At 52.4% G+C, this 22,159-nt stretch overlaps 1 protein-coding gene across 1 annotated transcript in view; it reads right to left on the bottom strand.

The window, feature by feature from the left end:
• Positions 1-922: 922 nt before the first annotated feature.
• Positions 923-22,159, bottom strand: part of LOC140411412 (kin of IRRE-like protein 1) — an 82,297-nt gene continuing 61,060 nt past the window's right edge. Inside the window, exons 6-9 of the mRNA XM_072500521.1 lie at positions 13,839-13,946; positions 11,688-11,827; positions 9,843-9,920; positions 923-2,602 (exon numbers count right to left, since the gene is read on the bottom strand). Coding sequence (XP_072356622.1) covers positions 2,168-2,602; positions 9,843-9,920; positions 11,688-11,827; positions 13,839-13,946 — 761 coding nt within the window. The 3' untranslated portion in view covers positions 923-2,167. The remainder of the gene's footprint in view (positions 2,603-9,842; positions 9,921-11,687; positions 11,828-13,838; positions 13,947-22,159) is intronic.

Raw genomic sequence — 22,159 nt, 5'->3', positions numbered from 1 at the left:
AGGACAGGTACAGCACGGGGTTAGATACAGAGTAAAGCTCCCTCTACACTGTCCCCATCAAACACTCCCAGGACAGGTACAGCACGGGGTTAGATACAGAGTAAAGCTCCCTCTGCACTGCCCTATCAGACCTGTACTGCGTGACGGGGACTTGGGGAAAATGTCTAAATGCTGGGCGATTGACACCCTGCTGACTCAGCTGGATCTGGTCTGCCTGGAGGAAGCCCAGAGGGGAATTGAAATGATTCATCAACGACAACAGGGAATGGGTAAGGAGGGACCTGCACACTGTCACCATCAACTGCAGCTCCCTGTGTGTGGGTGTGAGTGGAATGTTTACAGCTTGCTCATTCCCAAAGTCAGCAACCGAGCTTCACCATTCCTCGGTGCAGATTGTGGGTGCAGTCCCTGTGATAGAGTGATATATATATATATATATATTTATATAAATATATACAAAGTTTATATAAAATACCGCAGCGGAGAGAAATATATACAGACAGGTCCAGAGGGCTGGGAGGAAGCGGTAATTCCCCATCGCTGATTGGAAGGACAGAGAGCGTCTCATCAACGTTGTCCAAGACTCACTGGATGTAACCTTGAGGGTGGAGGAGGTGGATCGGCAGAGCCGGGTCACTCAGAGGATCTTGGGTTGGTGGCCAAATGGAGGGGAATGGGATTGGAGGGGAGGGAGATTGGAGAAGGGTGGGATTGGAGGGGAGGGACATTGGAGGGGATGGGAGGTGAGGGGGGTTTTAGAAGGGAGGGGGATTGGAGGTGAGGGATTGGAGGTGAGGGGGATTGGGGGGGGAGGGGGATTGGGGGAGGGGGATTGGAGGGGAGTGGGATTGGAGGGGAGGGGGATTGGAGGGGAGGGGGATTGGAGGGGAGGGGGATTGGAGGGGAGGGGGATTGGAGGGGAGGGGGATTGGAGGGGAGGGGGATTGGAGGGGAGGGGGATTAGGGGGAGTGGGATTAGGGGGAGGGGGATTGGAGGGGAGAGGGATTTGAGTGGAGGGGGACTGGGGAGGGGGATTGGGGAGGGGACGGGGATTGAAAGAGGAGGGGGATTGGTGGGGAGGGGGATTGGGGAGGGGGATTTGGAGTGTAGGGGGATTGGGGGAGGGGTTTTGGAGAGGAGGGGGGAGGATTGAAGGGATGGGGAGTTGGACAGAGGTGGGGAAATTCAGGAGGGGATTAGGATTGAGGAGGGGTGTGGAGAGGTCTGGAGGGGTCCTCTCTGCGTGGAGGGGCTCCGTGTTGGTGTGGGGGGAGGGGTTTAATTCATTGAAGGGATGTGGGTGTCTCTGGGTGGTCCGGCCATGGTCCATGTCTAATTGCCCTTGGACTGAGTGTCTTGTTAGGTCATTTCAGAGGGACATTTAAGACTCAACCACATTGCTGTGGGTCTGGAGTTATGTCGGCCAGACCAGGTAAGGGCGGCAGATTTCCTTCCCGAAAGGACATTAGTGAACCAGATGGGTCTTTACGACAATTGACAATGGTATCGTGGTCTTCACGAGAATTTTAATTCCAGATTGAAGTGTGCTGTGGGTGGGAGTGGAACCCGGGTGCATTACCCCCGGGCCTTGGGGTTACTGGTGCAGTGACGATATCACCTCTACCACCCCACCCCATTGCAGCGAGAGTCAGGGGACGCTCTTGGCCTTTCAATCGGCGTAATACTGATTGGCTGCTTTGAGAAGCCCCGCCTTCCATTCACCACCTGGCTTCCTCAACACTGATTGGTCACAATTCAAAAGGCACATGTAGATAGGGCATTCATCAGTCCTTCATTGCCCCCTTGAAGCCCGTGGGGGAGATTGGGTGAGTGGGGGGGGGGGGGGGGGGGGGGGGGGGGGGGGGGGGGGGGGGCAGTAAGTGAAGGAGGCAAAGCTGTTTCACTGCTTCTCTCCTCCTTGTCCACAACTCCACCCAGCCCTCGGAATTCCTCCTCCTGCCCTTTGCCTCATCCTGCAAGGAGCAGTCTTCGTCCACCCTTTAGGTAGTTGACTGTGGAGACGACAGCACGTGTGCTGGACAGGAGGCATCCATGGCGAGGGGGGGGGGGGGGAGGGGCAGAAGAGGTGCATGGGAGGGGGTCAGAAATCGGACGGTCTACCAAGGCTGGTGTGAAGTGGGTGGAGGGGTAGGGGAGGAGACGGTGTCACACGTGCGTCTGCATGCGTTGCTGATAGGGCCGCCCGTGCTCCGACTGCTGAGAAGATGAGTACGAGTAGCGGGACGCACCAGCGAACTTGGCGGCGGGGTCGAAGAGGCGTTCCAGGTTGCCCGGCCTCCCGTAGCCCGCCAGCCCGCAAGGCGGGTACCCCGGGTAGCCGTAGGCATCAAACGACAGCTGGCTGGCCCCCTCGCCCCCTCCCGGGCCCTCGCCCGCGTAGTCCGGCAGGCGCCCGTAGCAGGAGGCGGGCAGCGGGGTACCTGTTACCGTGCCGTAGCCACTGGCGTGCGACAGGCGGGAGGGGGGCCGGGGTTCGTAACGGGGTACCGGGGGGGCTGGCCCATAGTCTGTGTAGAGCAGTGTCCGCGATGGCAGCCGATCGTCCTGAGCCCGCACGTTGTAATAGCCGTTCGTCGGGTCCTGAGGCAAGTTGGGGAGAGGAAACAAAATAAAAACGGGGGTCAGTTAAATGCTGCTGGCACCTATCGGGTCAAACACCCTCCATATAGCTTATCGGAACACCCATAGCCCCTTCCCACGCCCACCAAGGTGCCCACATTGCCCTGGCACAGTTTGTAGATGCTGCCCTCCAAGTTCATAGATCATAGAATTTACAGTGCAGAAGGAGGCCATTCGGCCTATCGAGTCTGGAAAGAGCACCCTACCCAAGGTCCACACCCACCCTATCCCCATAACCCAGTAACCCCACCCAACACTATGGGCAATTTTGGACACTAAGGGCAATTTAGCACGGCCAATCCACCTAACCTGCACATCTTTGGACTGTGGGAGGAAACCGGAGCACCCGGAGGAAACCCGCGCACACACGGGGAGGATGTGCAGACTCCGCACAGACAGTGACCCAAGCCAGAATCGAACCTGGGACCCTGGAGCTGTGAAGCAATTGTGCTAACCACAATGCTACCGTGCTGCTCCAAAGTTCTGCCTCAGTGAACCATAAACTCTTGTCAATTGACTCCCCCTTCATTCCGAGACACCCCATTGTGGATTATCCCTCGAATAAGAACATAAGAACATAACAACTAGGAGCAGGAGTAGGCCATCTGGCCCCTCGAGCCTGCTCCACCATTCCATGCGATCATGGCTGATCTTTTGTGGACTCAGCTCCACTTTCCGGCCCGAACACCATAACCCTTAATCCCTTTATTCTTCAAAAAAACTATCTATCTTTATCTTAAAAACATTTAATGAAGGAGCCTCTACTGCTTCACTGGGCAAGGAATTCCATAGATTCACAACCCTTTGGGTGAAGAAGTTCCTCCTAAACTCAGTCCTAAATCTACTTCCCCTTATTTTGAGGCTATGCCCCCCTAGTTCTGCTTTTACCCGCCAGTGGAAACAACCTGCCCGCATCTATCCTGTCTATTCCCTTCATAATCTTATATGTTTCTATAAGATCCCCCCTCATCCTTCTAAATTCCAACGAGTACAGTCCCAGTCTACTCAACCTCTCCTCGTAATCCAACCCCTTCAGCTCTGGGATTAATCTAGTGAATCTCCTCTGCACACCCTCCAGTGCCAGTACGTCCTTTCTCAAGTAAGGAGACCAAAACTGAACACAATACTCCAGGTGTGGCCTCACTAACACCTTATACAATTGCAGCATAACCTCCCTAGTCTTAAACTCCATCCCTCTAGCAATGAAGGACAAAATTCCATTTGCCTTCTTAATCACCTGTTGCACCTGAAAACCAACTTTCTGCGACTCATGCACTAGCACACCCAGGTCTCTCTGCACAGCAGCATGTTTTAATATTTTATCATTTAAATAATAATCCCTTTTGCTGTTATTCCTACCAAAATGGATAACCTCACATTTGTCAACATTGCCCATAGTGTTGGGTGGGGTGCCAGACCCTAGCCCATTCACTTAGCCTATCCAAATCCCTCTGCAGACTTCCAGTATCCTCTGCACTTTTTGCTTTACCACTTATCTTAGTGTCGTCTGCAAACTTGGACACATTGCCCTTGGTCCCCAACTCCAAATCATCTATGTAAATTGTGAACAGTTGTGGGCCCAACACTGATCCCTGAGGGACACCACTAGCTACTGATTGCCAACCAGAGAAACACCCATTAATCCCCACTCTTTGCTTTCTATTAATTAACCAATCCTCGATCCATGCTACTACTTTCCCCTTAATGCCATGCATCTTTATCTTATGCAACAACCTTTTGTGTGGCACCTTGTCAAAGGCTTTCTGGAAATCCAGATATACCACATCCATTGGCTCCCCGTTATCTACCGCACTGTTAATGTCCTCAAAAAATTCCACTAAATTAGTTAGGCACGACCTGCCCTTTATGAACCCATGCTGCGTCTGTCCAATGGGACAATTTCCATCCAGATGCCTCGCTATTTCTTCCTTGATGACAGATTCCAGCATCTTCCCTACTACCGAAGTTAAGCTCACTGGCCTATAATTACCCACTTTCTGCCTACCTCCTTTTTTAAACAGTGGTGTCACGTTTGCTAATTTCCAATCCGCCGGGACCACCCCAGAGTCTAGTGAATTTTGGTAAATTATCACTAGTGCATTTGCAATTTCCCTAGCCATCTCTTTTAGCACTCTGGGATGCATTCCATCAGGGCCAGGAGACTTGTCTACCTTTCGCCCCATTAGCTTGCCCATCACTATCTCCTTGGTGATATCAATCCTCTCAAGGTCCTCACCTGTCATAGCCTCATTTCCATCAGTCACTGGCATGTTATTTGTGTCTTCCACTGTGAAGACCGACCCAAAAAACCTGTTCAGTTCCTCAGCCATTTCCTCATCTCCCATTATTAAATCTCCCTTCTCATCCTCTAAAGGACCAATATTTACCTTAGCCACTCTTTTTTGTTTTATGTATTTGTAGAAACTTTTACTATCTGTTTTTATATTCTGAGCAAGTTTACTCTCATAATCGATCTTACTCTTCTTTATAGCTTTTTTAGTAGCTTTCTGTTGCCCCCTAAAGATTTCCCAGTCCTCTAGTCTCCCACTGATCTTTGCTACTTTGTATGTTTTTTCCTTCAATTTGATACTCTCCCTTATTTCCTTAGATATCCACGGTCGATTTTCCCTCTTTTTACCGTCCTTCCTTTTTGTTGGTATAAACCTTTGCTGGGCACTGTGAAAAATCACTTGGAAGGTTCTCCACTGTTCCTCAACTGTTTCACCATAAAGTCTTTGCTCCCAGTCTACCTTAGTTAGTTCTTCTCTCATCCCATTGTAATCTCCTTTGTTTAAGCACAAAACACTCGTGCTTGATTTTACCTTCTCACCCTCCATCTGTATTTTAAATTCCACCATATTGTGATCGCTCCTTCCGAGAGGATCCCTAACTATGAGATCCTGAATCAATCCTGTCTCATTACACAGGACCAGATCTAGGACCGCTTGTTCCCTCGTAGGTTCCATTACATACTGTTCGAGGAAACTATCGCGGATACATTCTATAAACTCCTCCTCAAGGCTGCCTTGACCGACCTGGTTAAACCAATCAACATGTAGATTGAAATCCCCCATGATAACTGCTGTACCATTTCTACATAGAACATAGAACATAGAAAATACAGCACAGAACAGGCCCTTCGGCCCACGATGTTGTGCCGAACCTTTGTCCTAGATTAATCATAGATTATCATTGAATTTACAGTGCAGAAGGAGGCCATTCGGCCCTTTGAGTCTGCACCGGCTCTTGGAAAGAGCACCCTACCCAAACTCAACACCTCCACCCAACACCAAGGGCAATTTGGACATTAAGGGCAATTTATCATTGGCCAATTCACCTAACCCGCACATCTTTGGACTGTGGGAGGAAACCGGAGCACCCGGAGGAAACCCACGCAGACATGGGGAGGACGTGCAGACTCCGCACAGACAATGACCCAAGCCGGAATCGAACCTGGGACCATGGAGCTGTGAAGCAATTGTGCTATCCACAATGCTACCGTGCTGACCTTAAGAACAAATAAATCTACACTATATCATTTTACCGTAATCCATGTACCTATCCAATAGCTGCTTGAAGGTCCCGAATGTTTCCGACTCAACTACTTCCACAGGCAGTGCATTCCATGCCCCCACTACTCTCTGGGTAAAGAAGCTACCTCTGATATCCCTCCTATATCTTCCACCTTTCACCTTAAATTTATGTCCCCTTGTAATGGTGTGTTCCACCCGGGGAAAAAGTCTCTGACTGTCTACTCTACATCTACATGCATCTGTTATTTCTTTGTTTATTGCCTGCCCCACCATAATGTTACTATTTGGTGGCCTATAGATTACTCCTATCAGTGACTTTTTCGTCTTACTATTCCTGATTTCCACCCAAATGGATTCAACCTTATCCTCCATAGCACCAATGTCATCCCTTACTGTTGCCCGGATGTCATCCTTAAATAACAGAGCTACACCACCTCCCTTACCATCCACTCTGTCCTTCCGAAAAGTTTGATACCCTCGGATATTTAACTCCCAGTCGTGACCATCCTTTAACCATGTTTCAGTAATGGCCACTAAATCATAGTCATTCACGATGATTTGCGCCATCAACTCATTTACCTTATTCCGAATACTACGAGCATTCAGGTAAAGTACACTTATGTTGGCTTTTTTACCTCTGTTCTTAATCTTAACACCTCGATCAGTAACCTCTCCTAAGTTATATTTCCTCTTAACCTTTCTCCTAATTTTCCTTGTCGTCGAACCCATATCTTCCTGTAACAACCTGCCGCGTCGCTTACCATTGATGTTTTCACTTCCCGTTTTATTCTTTTTAGTATTCCTGGTCCTATTCACTGAGCTCCCCTCAGTCACTGAACCTTGTACTGTCGCCCTTTTTGATTTTTGACTATGGCTTCTCTGCCTTACACTTTCCCCCTGACTGCCTTTTATTTCTGTCCCTGTTTTACTACCTTCCAACTTCCTGCATCGGTTCCCATCCCCCTGCCACATTAGTTTAAACTCTCCCCAACAGCTCTAGCAAAACCCCCCCCTAGGACATCGGTTCCAGTCCTGCCCAGGTGCAGACCGTCCGGTTTGTACTGGTCCCACCTCCCCCAGAATCGGTTCCAATGTCCCAGGAATTTGAATCCCTCCCTCTTGCACCATCTCTCGAGCCACGTATTCATCCTCTCTATCCTGACATTCCTACTCTGACTTGCTCGTGACACTGGTAGCAATCCTGAGATTACTACCTTTGAGGTCCTACTTTTTAGTTTACTCCTAGCTCCCTAAATTCAGCTTGTAGGACCTCGTCCAGTTTTTACCTATATCGTTGGTGCCTATGTGCACCACGACAGCTGGCTGTTCACCCTCCCCCCCCCCAGAATGTCCTGCAGCCGCTCCGAGACATCCTTGACCCTTGCACCAGGGAGGCAACATACCATCCTGGAGTCTCGATTGCGTCCGCAGAACCGCCTGTCTATTCCCCTTACAATTGAATCCCCTATCACTATAGCCCTGCCATTCTTCTTCCCGCCCTCCTGCGCAGCAGAGCCAGCCACGGTGCCATGAACCTGGCTGCTGCTGCCTTCCCCTGGTGAGCCATCTCCCTCAACAGTATCCAAAGCGGTATATCTGTTTTGCAGGGAGATGACCGCAGAGGACACCTGCACTGCCTTCCTACTCTTGCTCTGTCTTTTGGTCACCCATTTACTATCTCCCTCAGTACCTTTCACCTGCGTTGTGACCAACTCGCTAAACATGCTATCCACGACGTCCTCAGCATCGCGGACGCTCCAAAGTGAGTCCATCCGCAGCCCCAGAGCCGTCAAGCGGTCTAACAGGAGCTGCCACTGGACACACTTCATGCACGTGAAGGAACCAGGGACAGTGGACGTGTCCCTGAGCTCCCACATCGCACACGAGGAGCATGACACGGGTCTGAGATCTCCTGCCATGTCTTAAACCTTTGGTTAACTTCAACAATTTCAATTTCCCCAGAAAAAATTTAAATAAAGAAATAAACAATGAAGAAAAAAATGAATAAATATACCAATGAAAAGAAACAGAAAAACAGAAACACTACTTACCAGTCACAAAAAGCACCTCCTCCCAACCCAGCTTTGAATTCCCACCTCGATTCAAATTCCCAAACTCACTCTTTGCTGCCTCACTCCTGGCTGTCTTCTCTGTCTCACTGGGAGAACTCACTCTCTACACTCGGTCTTTCCACCTTCTGTTCCTGCCCCCTCCTAGGTTTGACCCCAAATTACGGAGGAGGTTGGGGGGAACATAGGAGTTGACAGAAGAGTTACACAGGTACCCGTTCGCTGGTTCAGCTGAGCTGAGGCCCAGAGGCAGCTACGTTTGACTCCAGGATACTATCCACGGTGCTACCCAGAGAAGCAGGAGTTGGCCATTTTGTCCATTAGACCTGCTCCGCTATTCAATACAATCATGGTTGATTGGACACTTCAATGCTTTTTGCACTCACTGTCCCCATAACCCTTTACATTATTCTCAATCAGAAATGAATCAATCTCTACCTTAAACGTACTCAGTGACTGAGCTTCCACTGCCCCCTGGGATAGAGAATTACAAAGATTCACCAGCCTCTGGGTAAGACATTAAGACATAGGAGCAGAATTAGGCTACTCGGCCCATCGAGTCTGCTCCGCTATTCAATCATGGCTGATATGTTTCTCATCCCCATTCTCCTGTCTTCTCCCCATAACCCCCGATGACCTTCTTAATCAAGAACCTATCTATCTCTGTCTTAAAGACACTCAGTGATTTGGCCTCCACAGCCTTCTGCAGCAAAGAGTTACACAGATTCACCACCCTCTGGCTGAAGAAATTCCTCCTCATCTCAGTTTTAAAGGATCGTCCCTTCAGTCTGAGACTGTGTCCTCTGATTCTAGTTTTTCCTACCAATGGAAACATCCCCCCACATCCACTCTATCCAGGCCTCGCAGTATCCTGTAAGTTTCAATAAGATCCCCCCTCATCCTTCTAAACTCCAACGAGTACAGACCCAGGAGTCCTCAACCTTAACAACATTTCTCCTCATCTCCGGCCTTAGTGACATCTCCCAGATTTTGAAATTGTGTCTCCTGGTTCTTGACTTCCCAACTCAGGGAAACATCTCACCTGCCGACCCTGTCTATTCCTTTCAGGGTTTTGTTGGTTTGAGTGAGATCACCTCTCATTCTTCCACACGCCAGAGAATGCAGGCCCAGTTTGCCCAATCTCTCTCCATCAGACAGTCCCGCCATCCCCGGAACAAGTCTGGTGAATCTTCCCTCGATGGCGATAACACCCTTTCTGGGGCAAGGGGGCCAAAACGGCACAGGTGCTGTCGAGCCAGGATTCTGTACAATTGAAGCAAGGCCTCACTTCTCCTGTACTCAAATCCTCTTGTGATAAAGGCTAACATCCCATTGACCTTCCTCACAGCTTGCTGCACCAGTTTGTTAGCCTTCAGTGACTTATGGACAAGGACACGCAGGTCCCTCTGTACATCTACACTCTCTAATTTCTTAGCATTTAGGAAATAAAAATAGGCAGAGGGGGCTAGGTGGGGAGGGGATTTGAGGGAGATTGAGGGGGAGGGGGAGAGGAAATGAGGAGGAGGGGGACTGAGGGGGCGGGGAGGGAGGGGACAGAGGGGAGGATCAAATCTGATGCTGAGGGAAGGGGTTCCGTACCTTCAACTCGCAATCTTCCCGGGTGTCCAGTGTGTCCGATCGGAGATCCGCCTTCAAATCCATATCGTCCTGGAAGGCCTGTGGGAATAGAGAGAGACTAATGTGCAACTGTTTCCTAGAATATAATAATAATCTTTATCAGGGTCACAAGTAGGTTTACATTAACACTGCGATGAAGTTACTGTGAAAATCCCCGAGTCGCCACATTCCGGTGCCTGTTCGGGTCACAGAGGGAGAACTCAGAATGTCCAATTCACCTAACAGCACTTCTTTCGGGAGTTGTGGGAGCACCCGGAGGAAACCCACGCAGACACGGGGAGAACATGCAGACTCCGCACAGACAATGACCCAGCGGGGAATCGACCATGGGACCCTGCAACCGTGCTAACCACTGTGCTACCGTGCCACCCTCTCGGAATATCGAAGTGAGGCAGGCAGGAAAACTGAGTAGTGTTCAGTTGTCTCCTCCTCACAGACAGAGACAGACAGTGGGCAGGATTTACCGGCAGGATATTCCGGTCCCACTGACGGCGCACAGGTTTCCCGGCGACGAGGGGTACAGTTAACGGGAAATCCCGTTGGTAACAGCGGGGCACCTCCGCCGCCGAGAAACACATGGCGGGATGCGAGGAAACTCTTGCCCTGACAGGCAGAGACAGAGACAAACACCGCTTGCTCAGATAGGCATCAGGCGCGATTTAACGGAAACATTTCTAAGTGTCATTTTGGGCGGGTTTGGCAGAGTGTTTCCTGTCGGCCTTTTGGGTGAGATTCTCACCGGTATTTACCCACACTCGGGACGTGATCTAAGCCGGCTGTTTCTCGCAGCGTCGAGAAAAACCACACTAGCAATCGGAACTTTGTTGGAATTCGGGGTCTCAGTGGGGAAGTTCCACGGAGACCGCACTTAGTCCTGTTTCCTACACTGAGGAACGCCGCTCGCCAGATCTCCTCAGTGAAGGTGGAGATCAGGACGGCAGTTTTAAATGGTGTCCCGATCTCTGCCCCCCCTCACTTCACACGGGCAGAGCCTGATCCCCTGGGAAATCCCGCCTAGTACCATCCGCCTGGTCCCTGTTTGTGGGGAACAGCAATGAACGGCACTCACCTCATATCTCTGAGTCAAAGGGGTTAGATGACAGGACTTTGGTAGATCAGGCGAATGCATATTCGACGACGGCTAGCTGCCTCGCTGTCATATCCTGATTTGCCAACCCTGATCCCGCCCACAATGGGCAAGATTCAGATGGCGATGTCTCGTCAGCTTCCATTAGATCTCACGAGGTGTGTCAAGATGGGCAGACCGCCCCCCTTGCAGGACCACCACCGTTCACCCCATGTCCACCTTTCATACCCCCTCATCCCCCCCTTTTCATGGGCCCGGCCCTTGGCAGTGCCACCTGGGCTCATTTTTGGTGCCCCTGCCAGCCTGGCAGTGTCACCTGGGCATCTTGGCAGTGCCCCTGCCAGCCTGGCAGTGTTAGGGTGGCCAGGTGCCAGAGGGAGAGCCAGTGTACCACACTGCCTTGTCCCTCAGCAGCCAGGGGGTCTCCAATACCTGTGCAGAGCCTCCCAGGTGCCATGACGTCTGCTCCAAGTTTGTGCTAAATGGCGCCTTCGAGCGCTGGAGTTTGGTCTTAATTGGTGTCAATTGGCATCTCGCCACGTTTGGGCAGGAATCCGGACCCGCCACCGGGAGCGGGCAGGTTAGATCAGGAACCGATTCACGCCCAAAGCAGATCCCGATTTTCGCCTCTCCTGCGATTTAACCGGCTGCCTGAATCGCGCAATGCGGCCATTAAATTGCATCCCCTATGTGCTGGAAAGCCAGCAGGAAATGCATACCGAGTACATGGCCTTAAACACACGTGTCGCAGTCGACATGTTAGATTCTTCCTCGTCCATCTCCTTGCTCATCAGCTGTGAATCCTTGTTCACGGTCTCGACCTTGATATCGGTCTTCCCCAGAGTAACATCCTTCCGACCTGCAATAGCAAAACACCAATGCACATGACATAGCGGAAAGCTCCCTCTAAACGGACCCCATCAAACACTCCCAGGACAGGTACAGCACGGGGTTAGATACAGAGTAAAGCTCCCTCTACACTGTCCCCATCAAACATTCCCAGGACAGGTACAGCGCGGGGTGAGATACAGAGTAAAGCTCCTTCTACACTGTCCCCATCAAACACTCCCAGGACAGCTACAGCACGGGTTAGATACAGAGTAAAGCTCCTTCTACACTGTCCCCATCAAACACTCCCAGGACAGGTACAGCACGGGGTTAGATACAGAGTAAAGCTCCCTCTACACTGTCCCCATCAAACACTCCCAGGACAGCTACAGCACGGGTTAGATACAGAGTAAAGCTCCCTCTACACTGACCCCATCAAACACTCCCAGGACAGGTACAGCACGGGGTTAGATACAGAGTAAAGCTCCCTCTACACTGTCCCCATCAAACACTCCCAGGGCAGGTACAGCACTGGCTTAGATACAGAGTAAAGCTCCCTCTACACTGACCCCATCAAACACTCCCAGGACAGGTACAGCACGGGGTTAGATACAGAGTAAAGCTCCCTCTGCACTGTCTCTATCAAACACTCCCAGGACAGGTACAGCACGGGGTTAGATACAGAGTAAAGCTCCCTCTGCACTGTCCCTATCAACACTCCCAGGACAGGTACAGCACAGGGTTAGATGCAGAGTAAAGCTCCCTCTACACTGTCCCCATCAAACACTGCCAGGACAGGTACAGCACGGGGTTAGATACAGAGTAGAGCTCCCTCTGCACTGTCCCTATCAACACTCCCAGGACAGGTACAGCACAGGGTTAGATGCAGAGTAAAGCTCCCTCTACACTGTCCCCATCAAACACTCCCAGGACAGGTACAGCACAGTGTTAGATACAGAGTAAAGCTCCCTCTACACTGTCCCCATCAAACACTCCCAGGCCAGGTACAGCACGGGGTTAGATACAGAGTAAATCTCCCTCTACCCTGTCCCCATCAAACTCTCCCAGGACAGGTACAGCACGGGGTTAGATACAGAGTAAAGCACCCTCTACACTGTCCCCATCAACACTCCCAGGACAGGTACAGCACAGTGTTAGATACAGAGTAAAGCTCCCTCTACACTGACCCCATCAAACACTCCCAGGACAGGTACAGCACGGGGTTAGATACAGAGTAAAGCTCCCTCTGCACTGTCCCTACCAAACACTCCCAGGACAGGTACAGCACGGGGTTAGATACAGAGTATAGCTCCCTCTGCACTGTCCCTATCAACACTCCCAGGACAGGTACAGCACAGGGTTAGATGCAGAGTAAAGCTCCCTCCACACTGTTCCCATCAAACACTCCCAGGACAGGTACAGCACGGGGTTAGATACAGAGTAAAGCACCCTCTACACTGTCCCCATCAACACTCCCAGGACAGGTACAGCACAGGGTTAGATACAGAGTAAATCTCCCTCTACACTGTCCCCATCAAACACTCTGAGGTGTTGGAATTGGAGGAGTGGTTGGGTGCTTGTATCGTAGGGGCTGGATTTGGAGGCGATGGATTAGAAGTGTGGAGGGGCATTGTGCGTGAATGAGAATGGAGGCAAGAGGGATTGTAGTAGGGGAATAATAGAATTTAGTGTACAAGGAGGCCATTCGGCCCAACATGTCTGCACCGGCCCCTGGAAAGAGAACCCCACTTAATCCCAACCTCCACACCATCCCCGTAACCCAATAACCCCACCCAACCTTTTTGGACACTAAGGGCAATTTATCATGGCCAATCCACCTAACCTGCACGTCTTTGGACTGTGGGAGGAAACCGGAGCACCCGGAGGAAACCCACGCAGACACGGGGAGAACGTACAGACTCCGCACAGACAGTGACCCAAGCCGGGAATCGAACCTGGGACCCTGGAGCTGTGAATCAACTGTGCTACCGAGCCGCCCCGAGGGAAGGTGGATTGGGGGCGTGCCCGGTGAGGTCACTCACTGCGCTTCCGTCTGCGATAGAGGACGACAGCGAGAACGGTGAAGAGGATGGTCAGCAAGATCCCAAGCCCCACGGTGACACCGATGATTAGTCCGATTGGAAGAATGTCTGGAATAACGAAAAAAGTATACAATGAAGCCTGGCTTGACAGCATATAACATGCCTTCAAACTGATTTTGATGATATTCTGAAGGGGCTGAAGGAGTTTTGGATTGGACATACATCCCCGCATGGGGCCCCCATGATGTGAGGTCTCTTTCAACATGATTTCTCTTGGGCGTTTAATCTTTCTGCTCAGGTCGACCACAGGAAGAGACACTGCCATTCACGGGGTGCAGGCCTGACTGAAGCCTGAGGTGTCTGGCCAAACTTTGCATTTAGGCCATGCTTGAGCTCAAGCTGCCACCTTATGGTGGTATGACAAACTGCTGGAAGCCACAGAGAGGTGGCGCCACCCCACAGAATGTCTCACTTTCTGTCTCTGTTGCACTCTGTCAATCCTACCCTCCCCGTCATTTCCACACTTAATTATTCATTCTCGCAGTCTCTCACTCCCAGTTCTTTATCTCATTCTCTCCATCAGTCTCACTGTCTCTCTCTTTCTGTCCCCCTCTTTCTCAGCACCTCTATCTCTCTCTCTGCCCCTTCCCCTCTCTCTCTCTCTGCTCCCTTCACTGTCACTCTCTCTCTCTCTCTGCTCCCTTCACTGTCTCTCTCTCTCTCTGCCCCCTTCACTGTCTCTCTCTCTCTCTCTGCCACTTCACTGTCTCTCTCTCTCTCTGCCCCCTTCACTGTCTCTCTCACTCTCTCTACCCACTTCACTCTCTCTCACTCTCTGCCCCCTTAACTGTCTCTCTCTCTCTCTGCTCCCTTCACTGTCTCTCTCTCTCTCTGCCTCCTTCAGTGTCTCTCTGTCTCTCTCTGCCCCCGTCACTGTCTCCCTCTCTCTCTCTGCCTCCTTCACTGTCTCTCTCTCTCTGCTCCCTTCACTGTCTCTCTCTCTCTCTGCCCCCTTCACTGTCTCTCTCTCTCTCTGCTCCCTTCACTGTCTCTCTCTCTCTGCCCCCATCACTGTCACTCTCTCTCTCTCTGCCTCCTTCACTGTCTCTCTCTCTCTCTCTGCTCCCTTCACTGTCTCTCTCTCTCTCTTCGCCCCCTTCACTGTCTCGCTCTCTGCTCCCTTCACTGTCTCTCTCTCTCTCTCTGCTCCTTTCACTGTCTCTCTCTCTATCTCTGCCCCCTTCACTGTCTCTCTCTCTCTGCTCCCTTCACTGTCGCTCTCTCTCTGCCACCTTCACTGTCGCGCTCTCTCTCTGCCCCCTTCACTGTCTCTCTCTCTCTCTGCCCCCTTCACTGTCTCTCTCTCTCTCTGCTCCCTTCACTGTCTCTCTCTCTCTCTCTCTGCCCCCATCACTGTCACTCTCTCTCTCTCTGCCTCCTTCACTGTCTCTCTCTCTCTCTCTCTGCTCCCTTCACTGTCTCTCTCTCTCTCTTCGCCCCCTTCACTGTCTCGCTCTCTCTCTGCTCCCTTCACTGTCACTCTCTCTCTCTGCTCCCTTCACTGTCTCTCTCTCTCTCTCTGCTCCTTTCACTGTCTCTCTCTCTATCTCTGCCCCCTTCACTGTCTCTCTCTCTCTGCTCCCTTCACTGTCGCTCTCTCTCTGCCACCTTCACTGTCGCGCTCTCTCTCTGCCCCCTTCACTGTCTCTCTCTCTCTGCCCCCTTCACTGTCTCTCTCTCTCTCTCTCTGCCCCCTTCACTGTCTCTCTCTCGCTGCCCCCTTCACTGTCTCTCTCTCTCTCTCTGCCCCCTTCACTGTCTCTCTCTCTCTGCCCCTTCACTGTCTCTCTCTCTGCTCCCTTCACTTTCTCTCTCTCTCTCTCTCTGCCCCCTTCACTGTCTCTCTCTGTCTCTGCCCCTTCACTGTCTCTCTCTCTCTCTCTGCTCCCTTCATTGTCTCTCTCTCTCTCTGCTCCCTTCACTGTCTCTCTCTCTCTCTCTGCCCCCTTGACTGTCTCTCTCTCTCTCGCTCTGCCCCCTTCACTGTCTCTTTCCCTCTCTGCCCCCTTCACTGTCTCTCTCGCTCTCTCTGCCCACTTCATTGTCTCTTTCGCTCTCTCTACCCGCTTCACTGTCTCTCTCTCTCTCTGCCCCCTTCACTGACTCTCTCCCTCTCTCTGCCCCCTTCACTGTTTCTCTATCTCTCAGCTCCCTTCACTATCTCTCTCTCTCTCTCTGCTCCCTTCACTGTCTCTCTCTCTCTCTGCTCCCTTCACTGTCTCTCTCTCTCGCTCTGCCCCCTTCACTGTCTCGCTCTCTGCTCCCTTCACTGTCTCTCTCTCTCTCTGCTCCCTTCACTGTCTCCCTATCTCTCTGCTCCCTTCACTGTCTCTCTCTCTCTCTGCCCCCTTCACTCTCTCTCTCTCTGCCCCCTTCACTGTCTCTCTCTCTGTCAGCCCCCTTCACTGTCTCTCGCTCTCTGCCCCCTTCACTGTCTGTCTCACTCTCTGCCCCCTTCACTGTCTCTCTCTCTCTGCTCCCTTCACTGTCTCTCTCTCTCTCTCTGCCCCCTTCACTGTCTCTCTTTCTGCCCCCTTCACTGTCTCTCTCTCTCTCTGCCCCCTTCACTGTCTCTCTCTCTCTCTGCCCCCTTCACTGTCTCTCTCTGCTCCCTTCACTGTCTCTCTCTCTGCTCCCTTCACTGTCACTCTCTCTCTCTGCTCCCTTCACTGCCGCTCTCTCTCTGCCACCTTCACTGTCTCGCTCTCTCTCTGCCCCTTCACTGTCTCTCTCTCTCTGCCCCCTTCACTGTCTCTCTCTCTCTCTGCCCCCTTCACTGTCTCTCTCTCTCTGCCCCCTCGACTGTCTCTCTCTCTCTCACTGCCCCCTTCACTGTCTCTGTCTCTCTCTGCCCCTTCACTGTCTCTCTCTCTCTCTCTGCTCCCTTCACTGTCTCTCTCTCTCTCTATGCTCCCTTCACTGTCTCTCTCTCTCTCTCTGCCCCCTTCACTGTCTCTCTCTCTCTCTCTGCCACTTCACTGTCTCTCTCTCTCTCTGCCCCCTTCACTGTCTCTCTCACTCTCTCGACCCACTTCACTCTCTCTCACTCTCTGCCCCCTTAACTGTCTCTCTCTCTCTCTGCTCCCTTCACTGTCTCTCTCTCTCTCTCTGCCTCCTTCAGTGTCTCTCTGTCTCTCTCTGCCCCCGTCACTGTCTCCCTCTCTCTCTCTGCCTCCTTCACTGTCTCTCTCTCTCTGCTCCCTTCACTGTCTCTCTCTCTCTGCCCCCTTCACTGTCTCTCTCTCTCTCTGCTCCCTTCACTGTCTCTCTCTCTCTGCCCCCATCACTGTCACTCTCTCTCTCTCTGCCTCCTTCACTGTCTCTCTCTCTCTCTCTGCTCCCTTCACTGTCTCTCTCTCTCTGCTCCCTTCACTGTCGCTCTCTCTCTGCCACCTTCACTGTCGCGCTCTCTCTCTGCCCCCTTCACTGTCTCTCTCTCTCTCTGCCCCCTTCACTGTCTCTCTCTCTCTCTCTCTCTGCCCCCTTCACTGTCTCTCTCTCGCTGCCCCCTTCACTGTCTCTCTCTCTCTCTCTGCCCCCTTCACTGTCTCTCTCTCTCTGCCCCTTCACTGTCTCTCTCTCTCTGCTCCCTTCACTTTCTCTCTCTCTCTCTCTCTGCCCCCTTCACTGTCTCTCTCTGTCTCTGCCCCTTCACTGTCTCTCTCACTCTCTCTGCCCCCTTCACTGTCTCTCTCTCTCTCGCTCTGCCCCCTTCACTGTCTCTTTCCCTCTCTGCCCCCTTCATTGTCTCCCCCTCTCTCTGCCCCCTTCACTGTCTCTCTCGCTCTCTCTGCCCACTTCATTGTCTCTTTCGCTCTCTCTACCCGCTTCACTGTCTCTCTCTCTCTCTGCCCCCTTCACTGTTTCTCTATCTCTCAGCTCCCTTCACTATCTCTCTCTCTCTCTCTGCTCCCTTCACTGTCTCTCTCTCTCTGCTCCCTTCACTGTCTCTCTCTCTCGCTCTGCCCCCTTCACTGTCTCGCTCTCTGCTCCCTTCACTGTCTCTCTCTCTCTCTGCTCCCTTCACTGTCTCCCTATCTCTCTGCTCCCTTCACTGTCTCTCTCTCTCTCTGCCCCCTTCACTCTCTCTCTCTCTCTCTCTGCCCCCTTCACTGTCTCTCTCTCTGTCTGCCCCCTTCACTGTCTCTCGCTCTCTGCCCCCTTCACTGTCTCTCTCTCTCTCTGCCCCCTTCACTCTCTCTCTCTCTCTCTCTGCCCCCTTCACTGTCTCTCTCTCTCTGCTCCCTTCACTGTCTCTCTCTCTCTCTCTGCCCCCTTCACGGTCTCTCTTTCTGCCCCCTTCACTGTCTCTCTCTCTCTCTGCCCCCTTCACTGTCTCTCTCTCTCTCTGCCCCCTTCACTGTCTCACTCTCTCTCTGCTCCCTTCACTGTCTCTCTCTCTCTCTGCTCCCTTCACTGTCTCTCTCTCTCTCTGCTCCCTTCACTGCCGCTCTCTCTCTGCCACCGTCACTGTCTCGCTCTCTCTCTGCCCCCTTCACTGTCTCTCTCTCTCTGCCCCCTTCACTGTCTCTCTCTCTCTCTGCCCCATTCACTGTCTCTCTCTCTCTCTGCCCCCTCGACTGTCTCTCTCTCTCTCACTGCCCCCTTCACTGTCTCTCTCTCTCTCTGCCCCTTCACTGTCTCTCTCTCTCTCTCTGCTCCCTTCACTGTCTCTCTCTCTCTCTATGCTCCCTTCACTGTCTCTCTCTCTCTCTCTCTGCCCCCTTCACTTTCTCTCTCTCTCTCTCTCTGCCCCCTTGACTGTCTCTCTCTCTGCCCCCTTCACTATCTCTCTCTCTCTCTCTGCCCCCTTCACTGTCTCTCTCTCTCGCTCTGCCCCCTTCACTGTCTCTCTCTCTCTCTCTGCCCCCTTCACTGTCTCTCTCTCTCTCTCTGCTCCCTTCACTGTCTCTCTCTCTGCCCCCTTCACTGTCTCTCTCTCTCTCTCTGCCCCCTTCACTGTCTCTCACTCTCTGTGCCCCCTTCACTGTCTCTCTCTCTGCCCCCTTCACTGTCTCTCTTTCTGCTACCTTCACTTTCTCTCTCTCTCTCTCTCTCTCTGCCCCCTTCACTGTCTCTCTCTCTCTGCTCCCTTCACTGTCTCTCTAACTGCTCCCTTCACTGTCTCTCTCTCTCTCTGCTCCCTTCACTGTCTCTCTCTCTCTCATCCCCCTTCACTGTCTCTCTCTCTCTCCCCCCTTCACTGTCTATCTCTCTCTGCCCCCTTCACTGTCTATCTCTCTCTGCCCCCTTCACTGTCTCTCTCTCTCTCTGCCCCCTTCACTGTCTCTCACTCTCTCTGCCCCCTTCACTGTCTCTCTCTCTGCCCCCTTCACTGTCTCTCTTTCTGCTATCTTCACTTTCTCTCTCTCTCTCTCCCTCTCTGCTCCCTTCACTGTCTCTCTCTCTCTGCCCCCTTCACTGTCTCTCTATCTCTCTGCTCCCTTCAGTGTCTCTCTCTCTCTCTCTGCTCCCTTCACTGTCTCTCTCTCTCTCTGCCACCTTCACTGTCTCTCTCTCTCTCTGCCCCCTTCACTGTCTCTCTCTCTCTTTGCTCCCTTCACTGTCTCTCTCTCTCTCTGCCCCCTTCACTGTCTCTCTCTCTCTGCCCCCTTCACTGTCTCTCTCTCTCTGCCCCCTTCACTGTCTCTCTCTGCCCCCTTCATTGTCTCTCTCTCTCTGCAACCCTTCACAGTCTCTCTCTGCCCCCTTCACTGTCTCTCTCTCTCTCTGCCCCCTTCACTGTCTCTCTCTCTCTTTGCTCCCTTCACTGTCTATGTTTCTCTCTGTGCCCTCTTCACTGTCTCTCTCTCTCTCGCTGCTCCCTTCACTGTCTCTATCTCTCTCTCTGCCGCCTTCACTCTTATCTCTCTCTCTCTGCTCCCTTCACTGTCTCTATATCTCTCTGCCACCTTCACTGTCTCTCTCTCTCTGCCCCCTTCACTGTCTCTCTCTGCCCCCTTCATTGTCTCTCTCTCTCTCTGCCCCTTCACTGTCTCTCTCTCTCTCTGCCCCCTTCACTGTCTCTCTCTCTCTTTGCTCCCTTCACTGTCTATCTCTCTCTCTCTGCCCCTTCACTATCTCTCTCTCTCTGCCCCCTTCACTGTCTCTCTCTCTCAGCCCCCTTCACTGTCTTTCTCTCTCTCTCTCTGCCCCCTTCACTGTCTTTCTCTCTCTCTCTCTCTCTCTCTCTGCCCCATTCACTGTCTCTGTCTCTCTCTCTGCCCCCTTCACTGTTTCCCTCTTTCTCTGCTCCCTTCACTGTCTCTCTCTCTCTCTCTCTGCCCCCTTCACTGGCTCTCTCACTCTGCCCCCTACACTGTCTCTCTCTCTCTGCTCCATTCACTGTCTCTCTCTCTCTGCCCCTTCACTGTCTCTCTCTCTCTCTCTCTGCCCCCTTCACTGTCTCTCTCTCTCTGCCCCCTTCACTGTCTCTCTCTCTCTGCTCCCTTCACTGTCTCTCTCTCTCTGCCCCCTTCACTGTCTCTCTCTCTCTGCCCCCTTCACTGTCTCTCTCTCTCTCTCTCTGCCCCATTCACTGTCTCTCTCTCTCTCTTTGCTCCCTTCACTGTCTATCTCTCTCTCTCTGCCCCTTCACTGTCTCTCTCTCTCTGCCCCCTTCACTGTCTCTCTCTCTCAGCCCCCTTCACTGTCTTTCTCTCTCTCTCTCTGCCCCCTTCACTGTCTTTCTCTCTCTCTCTCTCTCACTGCCCCATTCACTGTCTCTGTCTCTCTCTCTGCCCCCTTCACTGTTTCCCTCTTTCTCTGCTCCCTTCACTGTCTCTCTCTCTCTCTCTCTGCCCCCTTCACTGGCTCTCTCACTCTGCCCCCTACACTGTCTCTCTCTCTCTGCTCCCTTCACTGTCTCGATCTCTCTCTCTCTGCCCCCTTCACTGGCTCTCTCACTCTGCCCCCTACACTGTCTCTCTCTCTCTGCTCCCTTCACTGCCTCGATCTCTCTCTGCTCCCTTCACTGTCTCTCTCTCTCTCTCTCTTTGCTCCCTTCACTGTCTCTCTCTCTCTCTGCCCCTTCACTGTCTCTCTCTCTCTGCCCCCTTCACCGTCTCTCTCTCTCTGCCCCCTTCACTGTCTCTCTCTGTCCCCTTCACTGTCTCTCTCTGCCCCCTTCACTGTCTCTCTCTCTCTCTCTGCCCCCTTCACTGTCTCTCTCTCTGTTTGCTCCCTCCACTGTCTATCTTTCTCTCTGTGCCCTCTTCACTGTCTCTCTGTCTGCCCCCTTCTCTGTCTCTCTCTCTATCTCGCTGCTCCCTTCACTGTCTCTCTCTCTCTCTGCCCCCTTCACTGTCTCTCTATCTCTCTGCCCTCTTCACTGTCTCTCTCTCTCTCTGCCCCCTTCACTGTCTCTCTGCCCCCTTCATTGTCTCTCTCTCTGCCCTCTTCACTGTCTCTCTCTCTCTCTGCCCCCTTCACTGTCTCTCTCTCTCTTTGCTCCCTTCACTGTCTATCTCTCTCTCTCTGCCCCCTTCACTGTCTCTCTCTCTCTGCCCCCTTCACTGTCTCTCTCACTCTTGCTGCTCCCTTCACTGTCTCTATCTCTCTCTCTGCCCCCTTCACTCTTATCTCTCTCCCTCTCTGCTCCCTTCAGTGTCTCTCTCTCTCAGCTCCCTTCACTGTCTTTCTCTCTCTCTCTGCCCCCTTCACTGTCTCTCTCTCTCTGCCCCATTCACTGTCTCTGTCTCTCTCTCTGCCCCTTCACTGTCTCTCTCTTTCTCTGCCCCCTTCACTGGCTCTCTCTCTCTGCCCCCTTCACTGTCTCTCTCGCTCTGCTCCCTTCACTGGCTCTCTCTCTCTCTGCTCCCTTCACTGTTTCTCTCTGTCTGCCCCCTTCACTGTCTCTCTCTCTCTCTGCCCCCTTCACTGTCTCTCTCTCTCTCTCTGCCGCATTCACTGTCTCTCTCTCTCTGCCCACTTCACTGTCTCTCTCTTTCTCTGCTCCCTTCACTGTCTCTATCTCTCTCTGCTCCCTTCACTGTCTCTCTCTCTCTGCTCCCTTCACTGTTTCTCTCTGCCCCCTTCACTGTCTCTCTCTCTCTCTGCCCCCTACACTGTCTCTCTGTCTCTCTCTGCCCCCTTCACTGTCTCTCTCTCTCTCTACCCCCTTCACTGTCTCTCTCTCTCTCTCTCTACCCCCTTCACTGTCTCTCTCTCTCTCTGCTCCCTTCACTGTCTCTCTCTCTCTCTGCCTCCTTCACTGTCTCTCTGTCTCTCTCTGCCCCCTTCACTGTCTCTCTCTCTCTCTG

This window comes from Scyliorhinus torazame, chromosome 4 (assembly GCF_047496885.1).
Source record: "Scyliorhinus torazame isolate Kashiwa2021f chromosome 4, sScyTor2.1, whole genome shotgun sequence".
NCBI classification, from domain to species: domain Eukaryota; kingdom Metazoa; phylum Chordata; class Chondrichthyes; order Carcharhiniformes; family Scyliorhinidae; genus Scyliorhinus; species Scyliorhinus torazame.
Note: the sequence above shows the minus strand (reverse complement) of the source record. Positions and strands in the feature narration are given on the sequence as shown.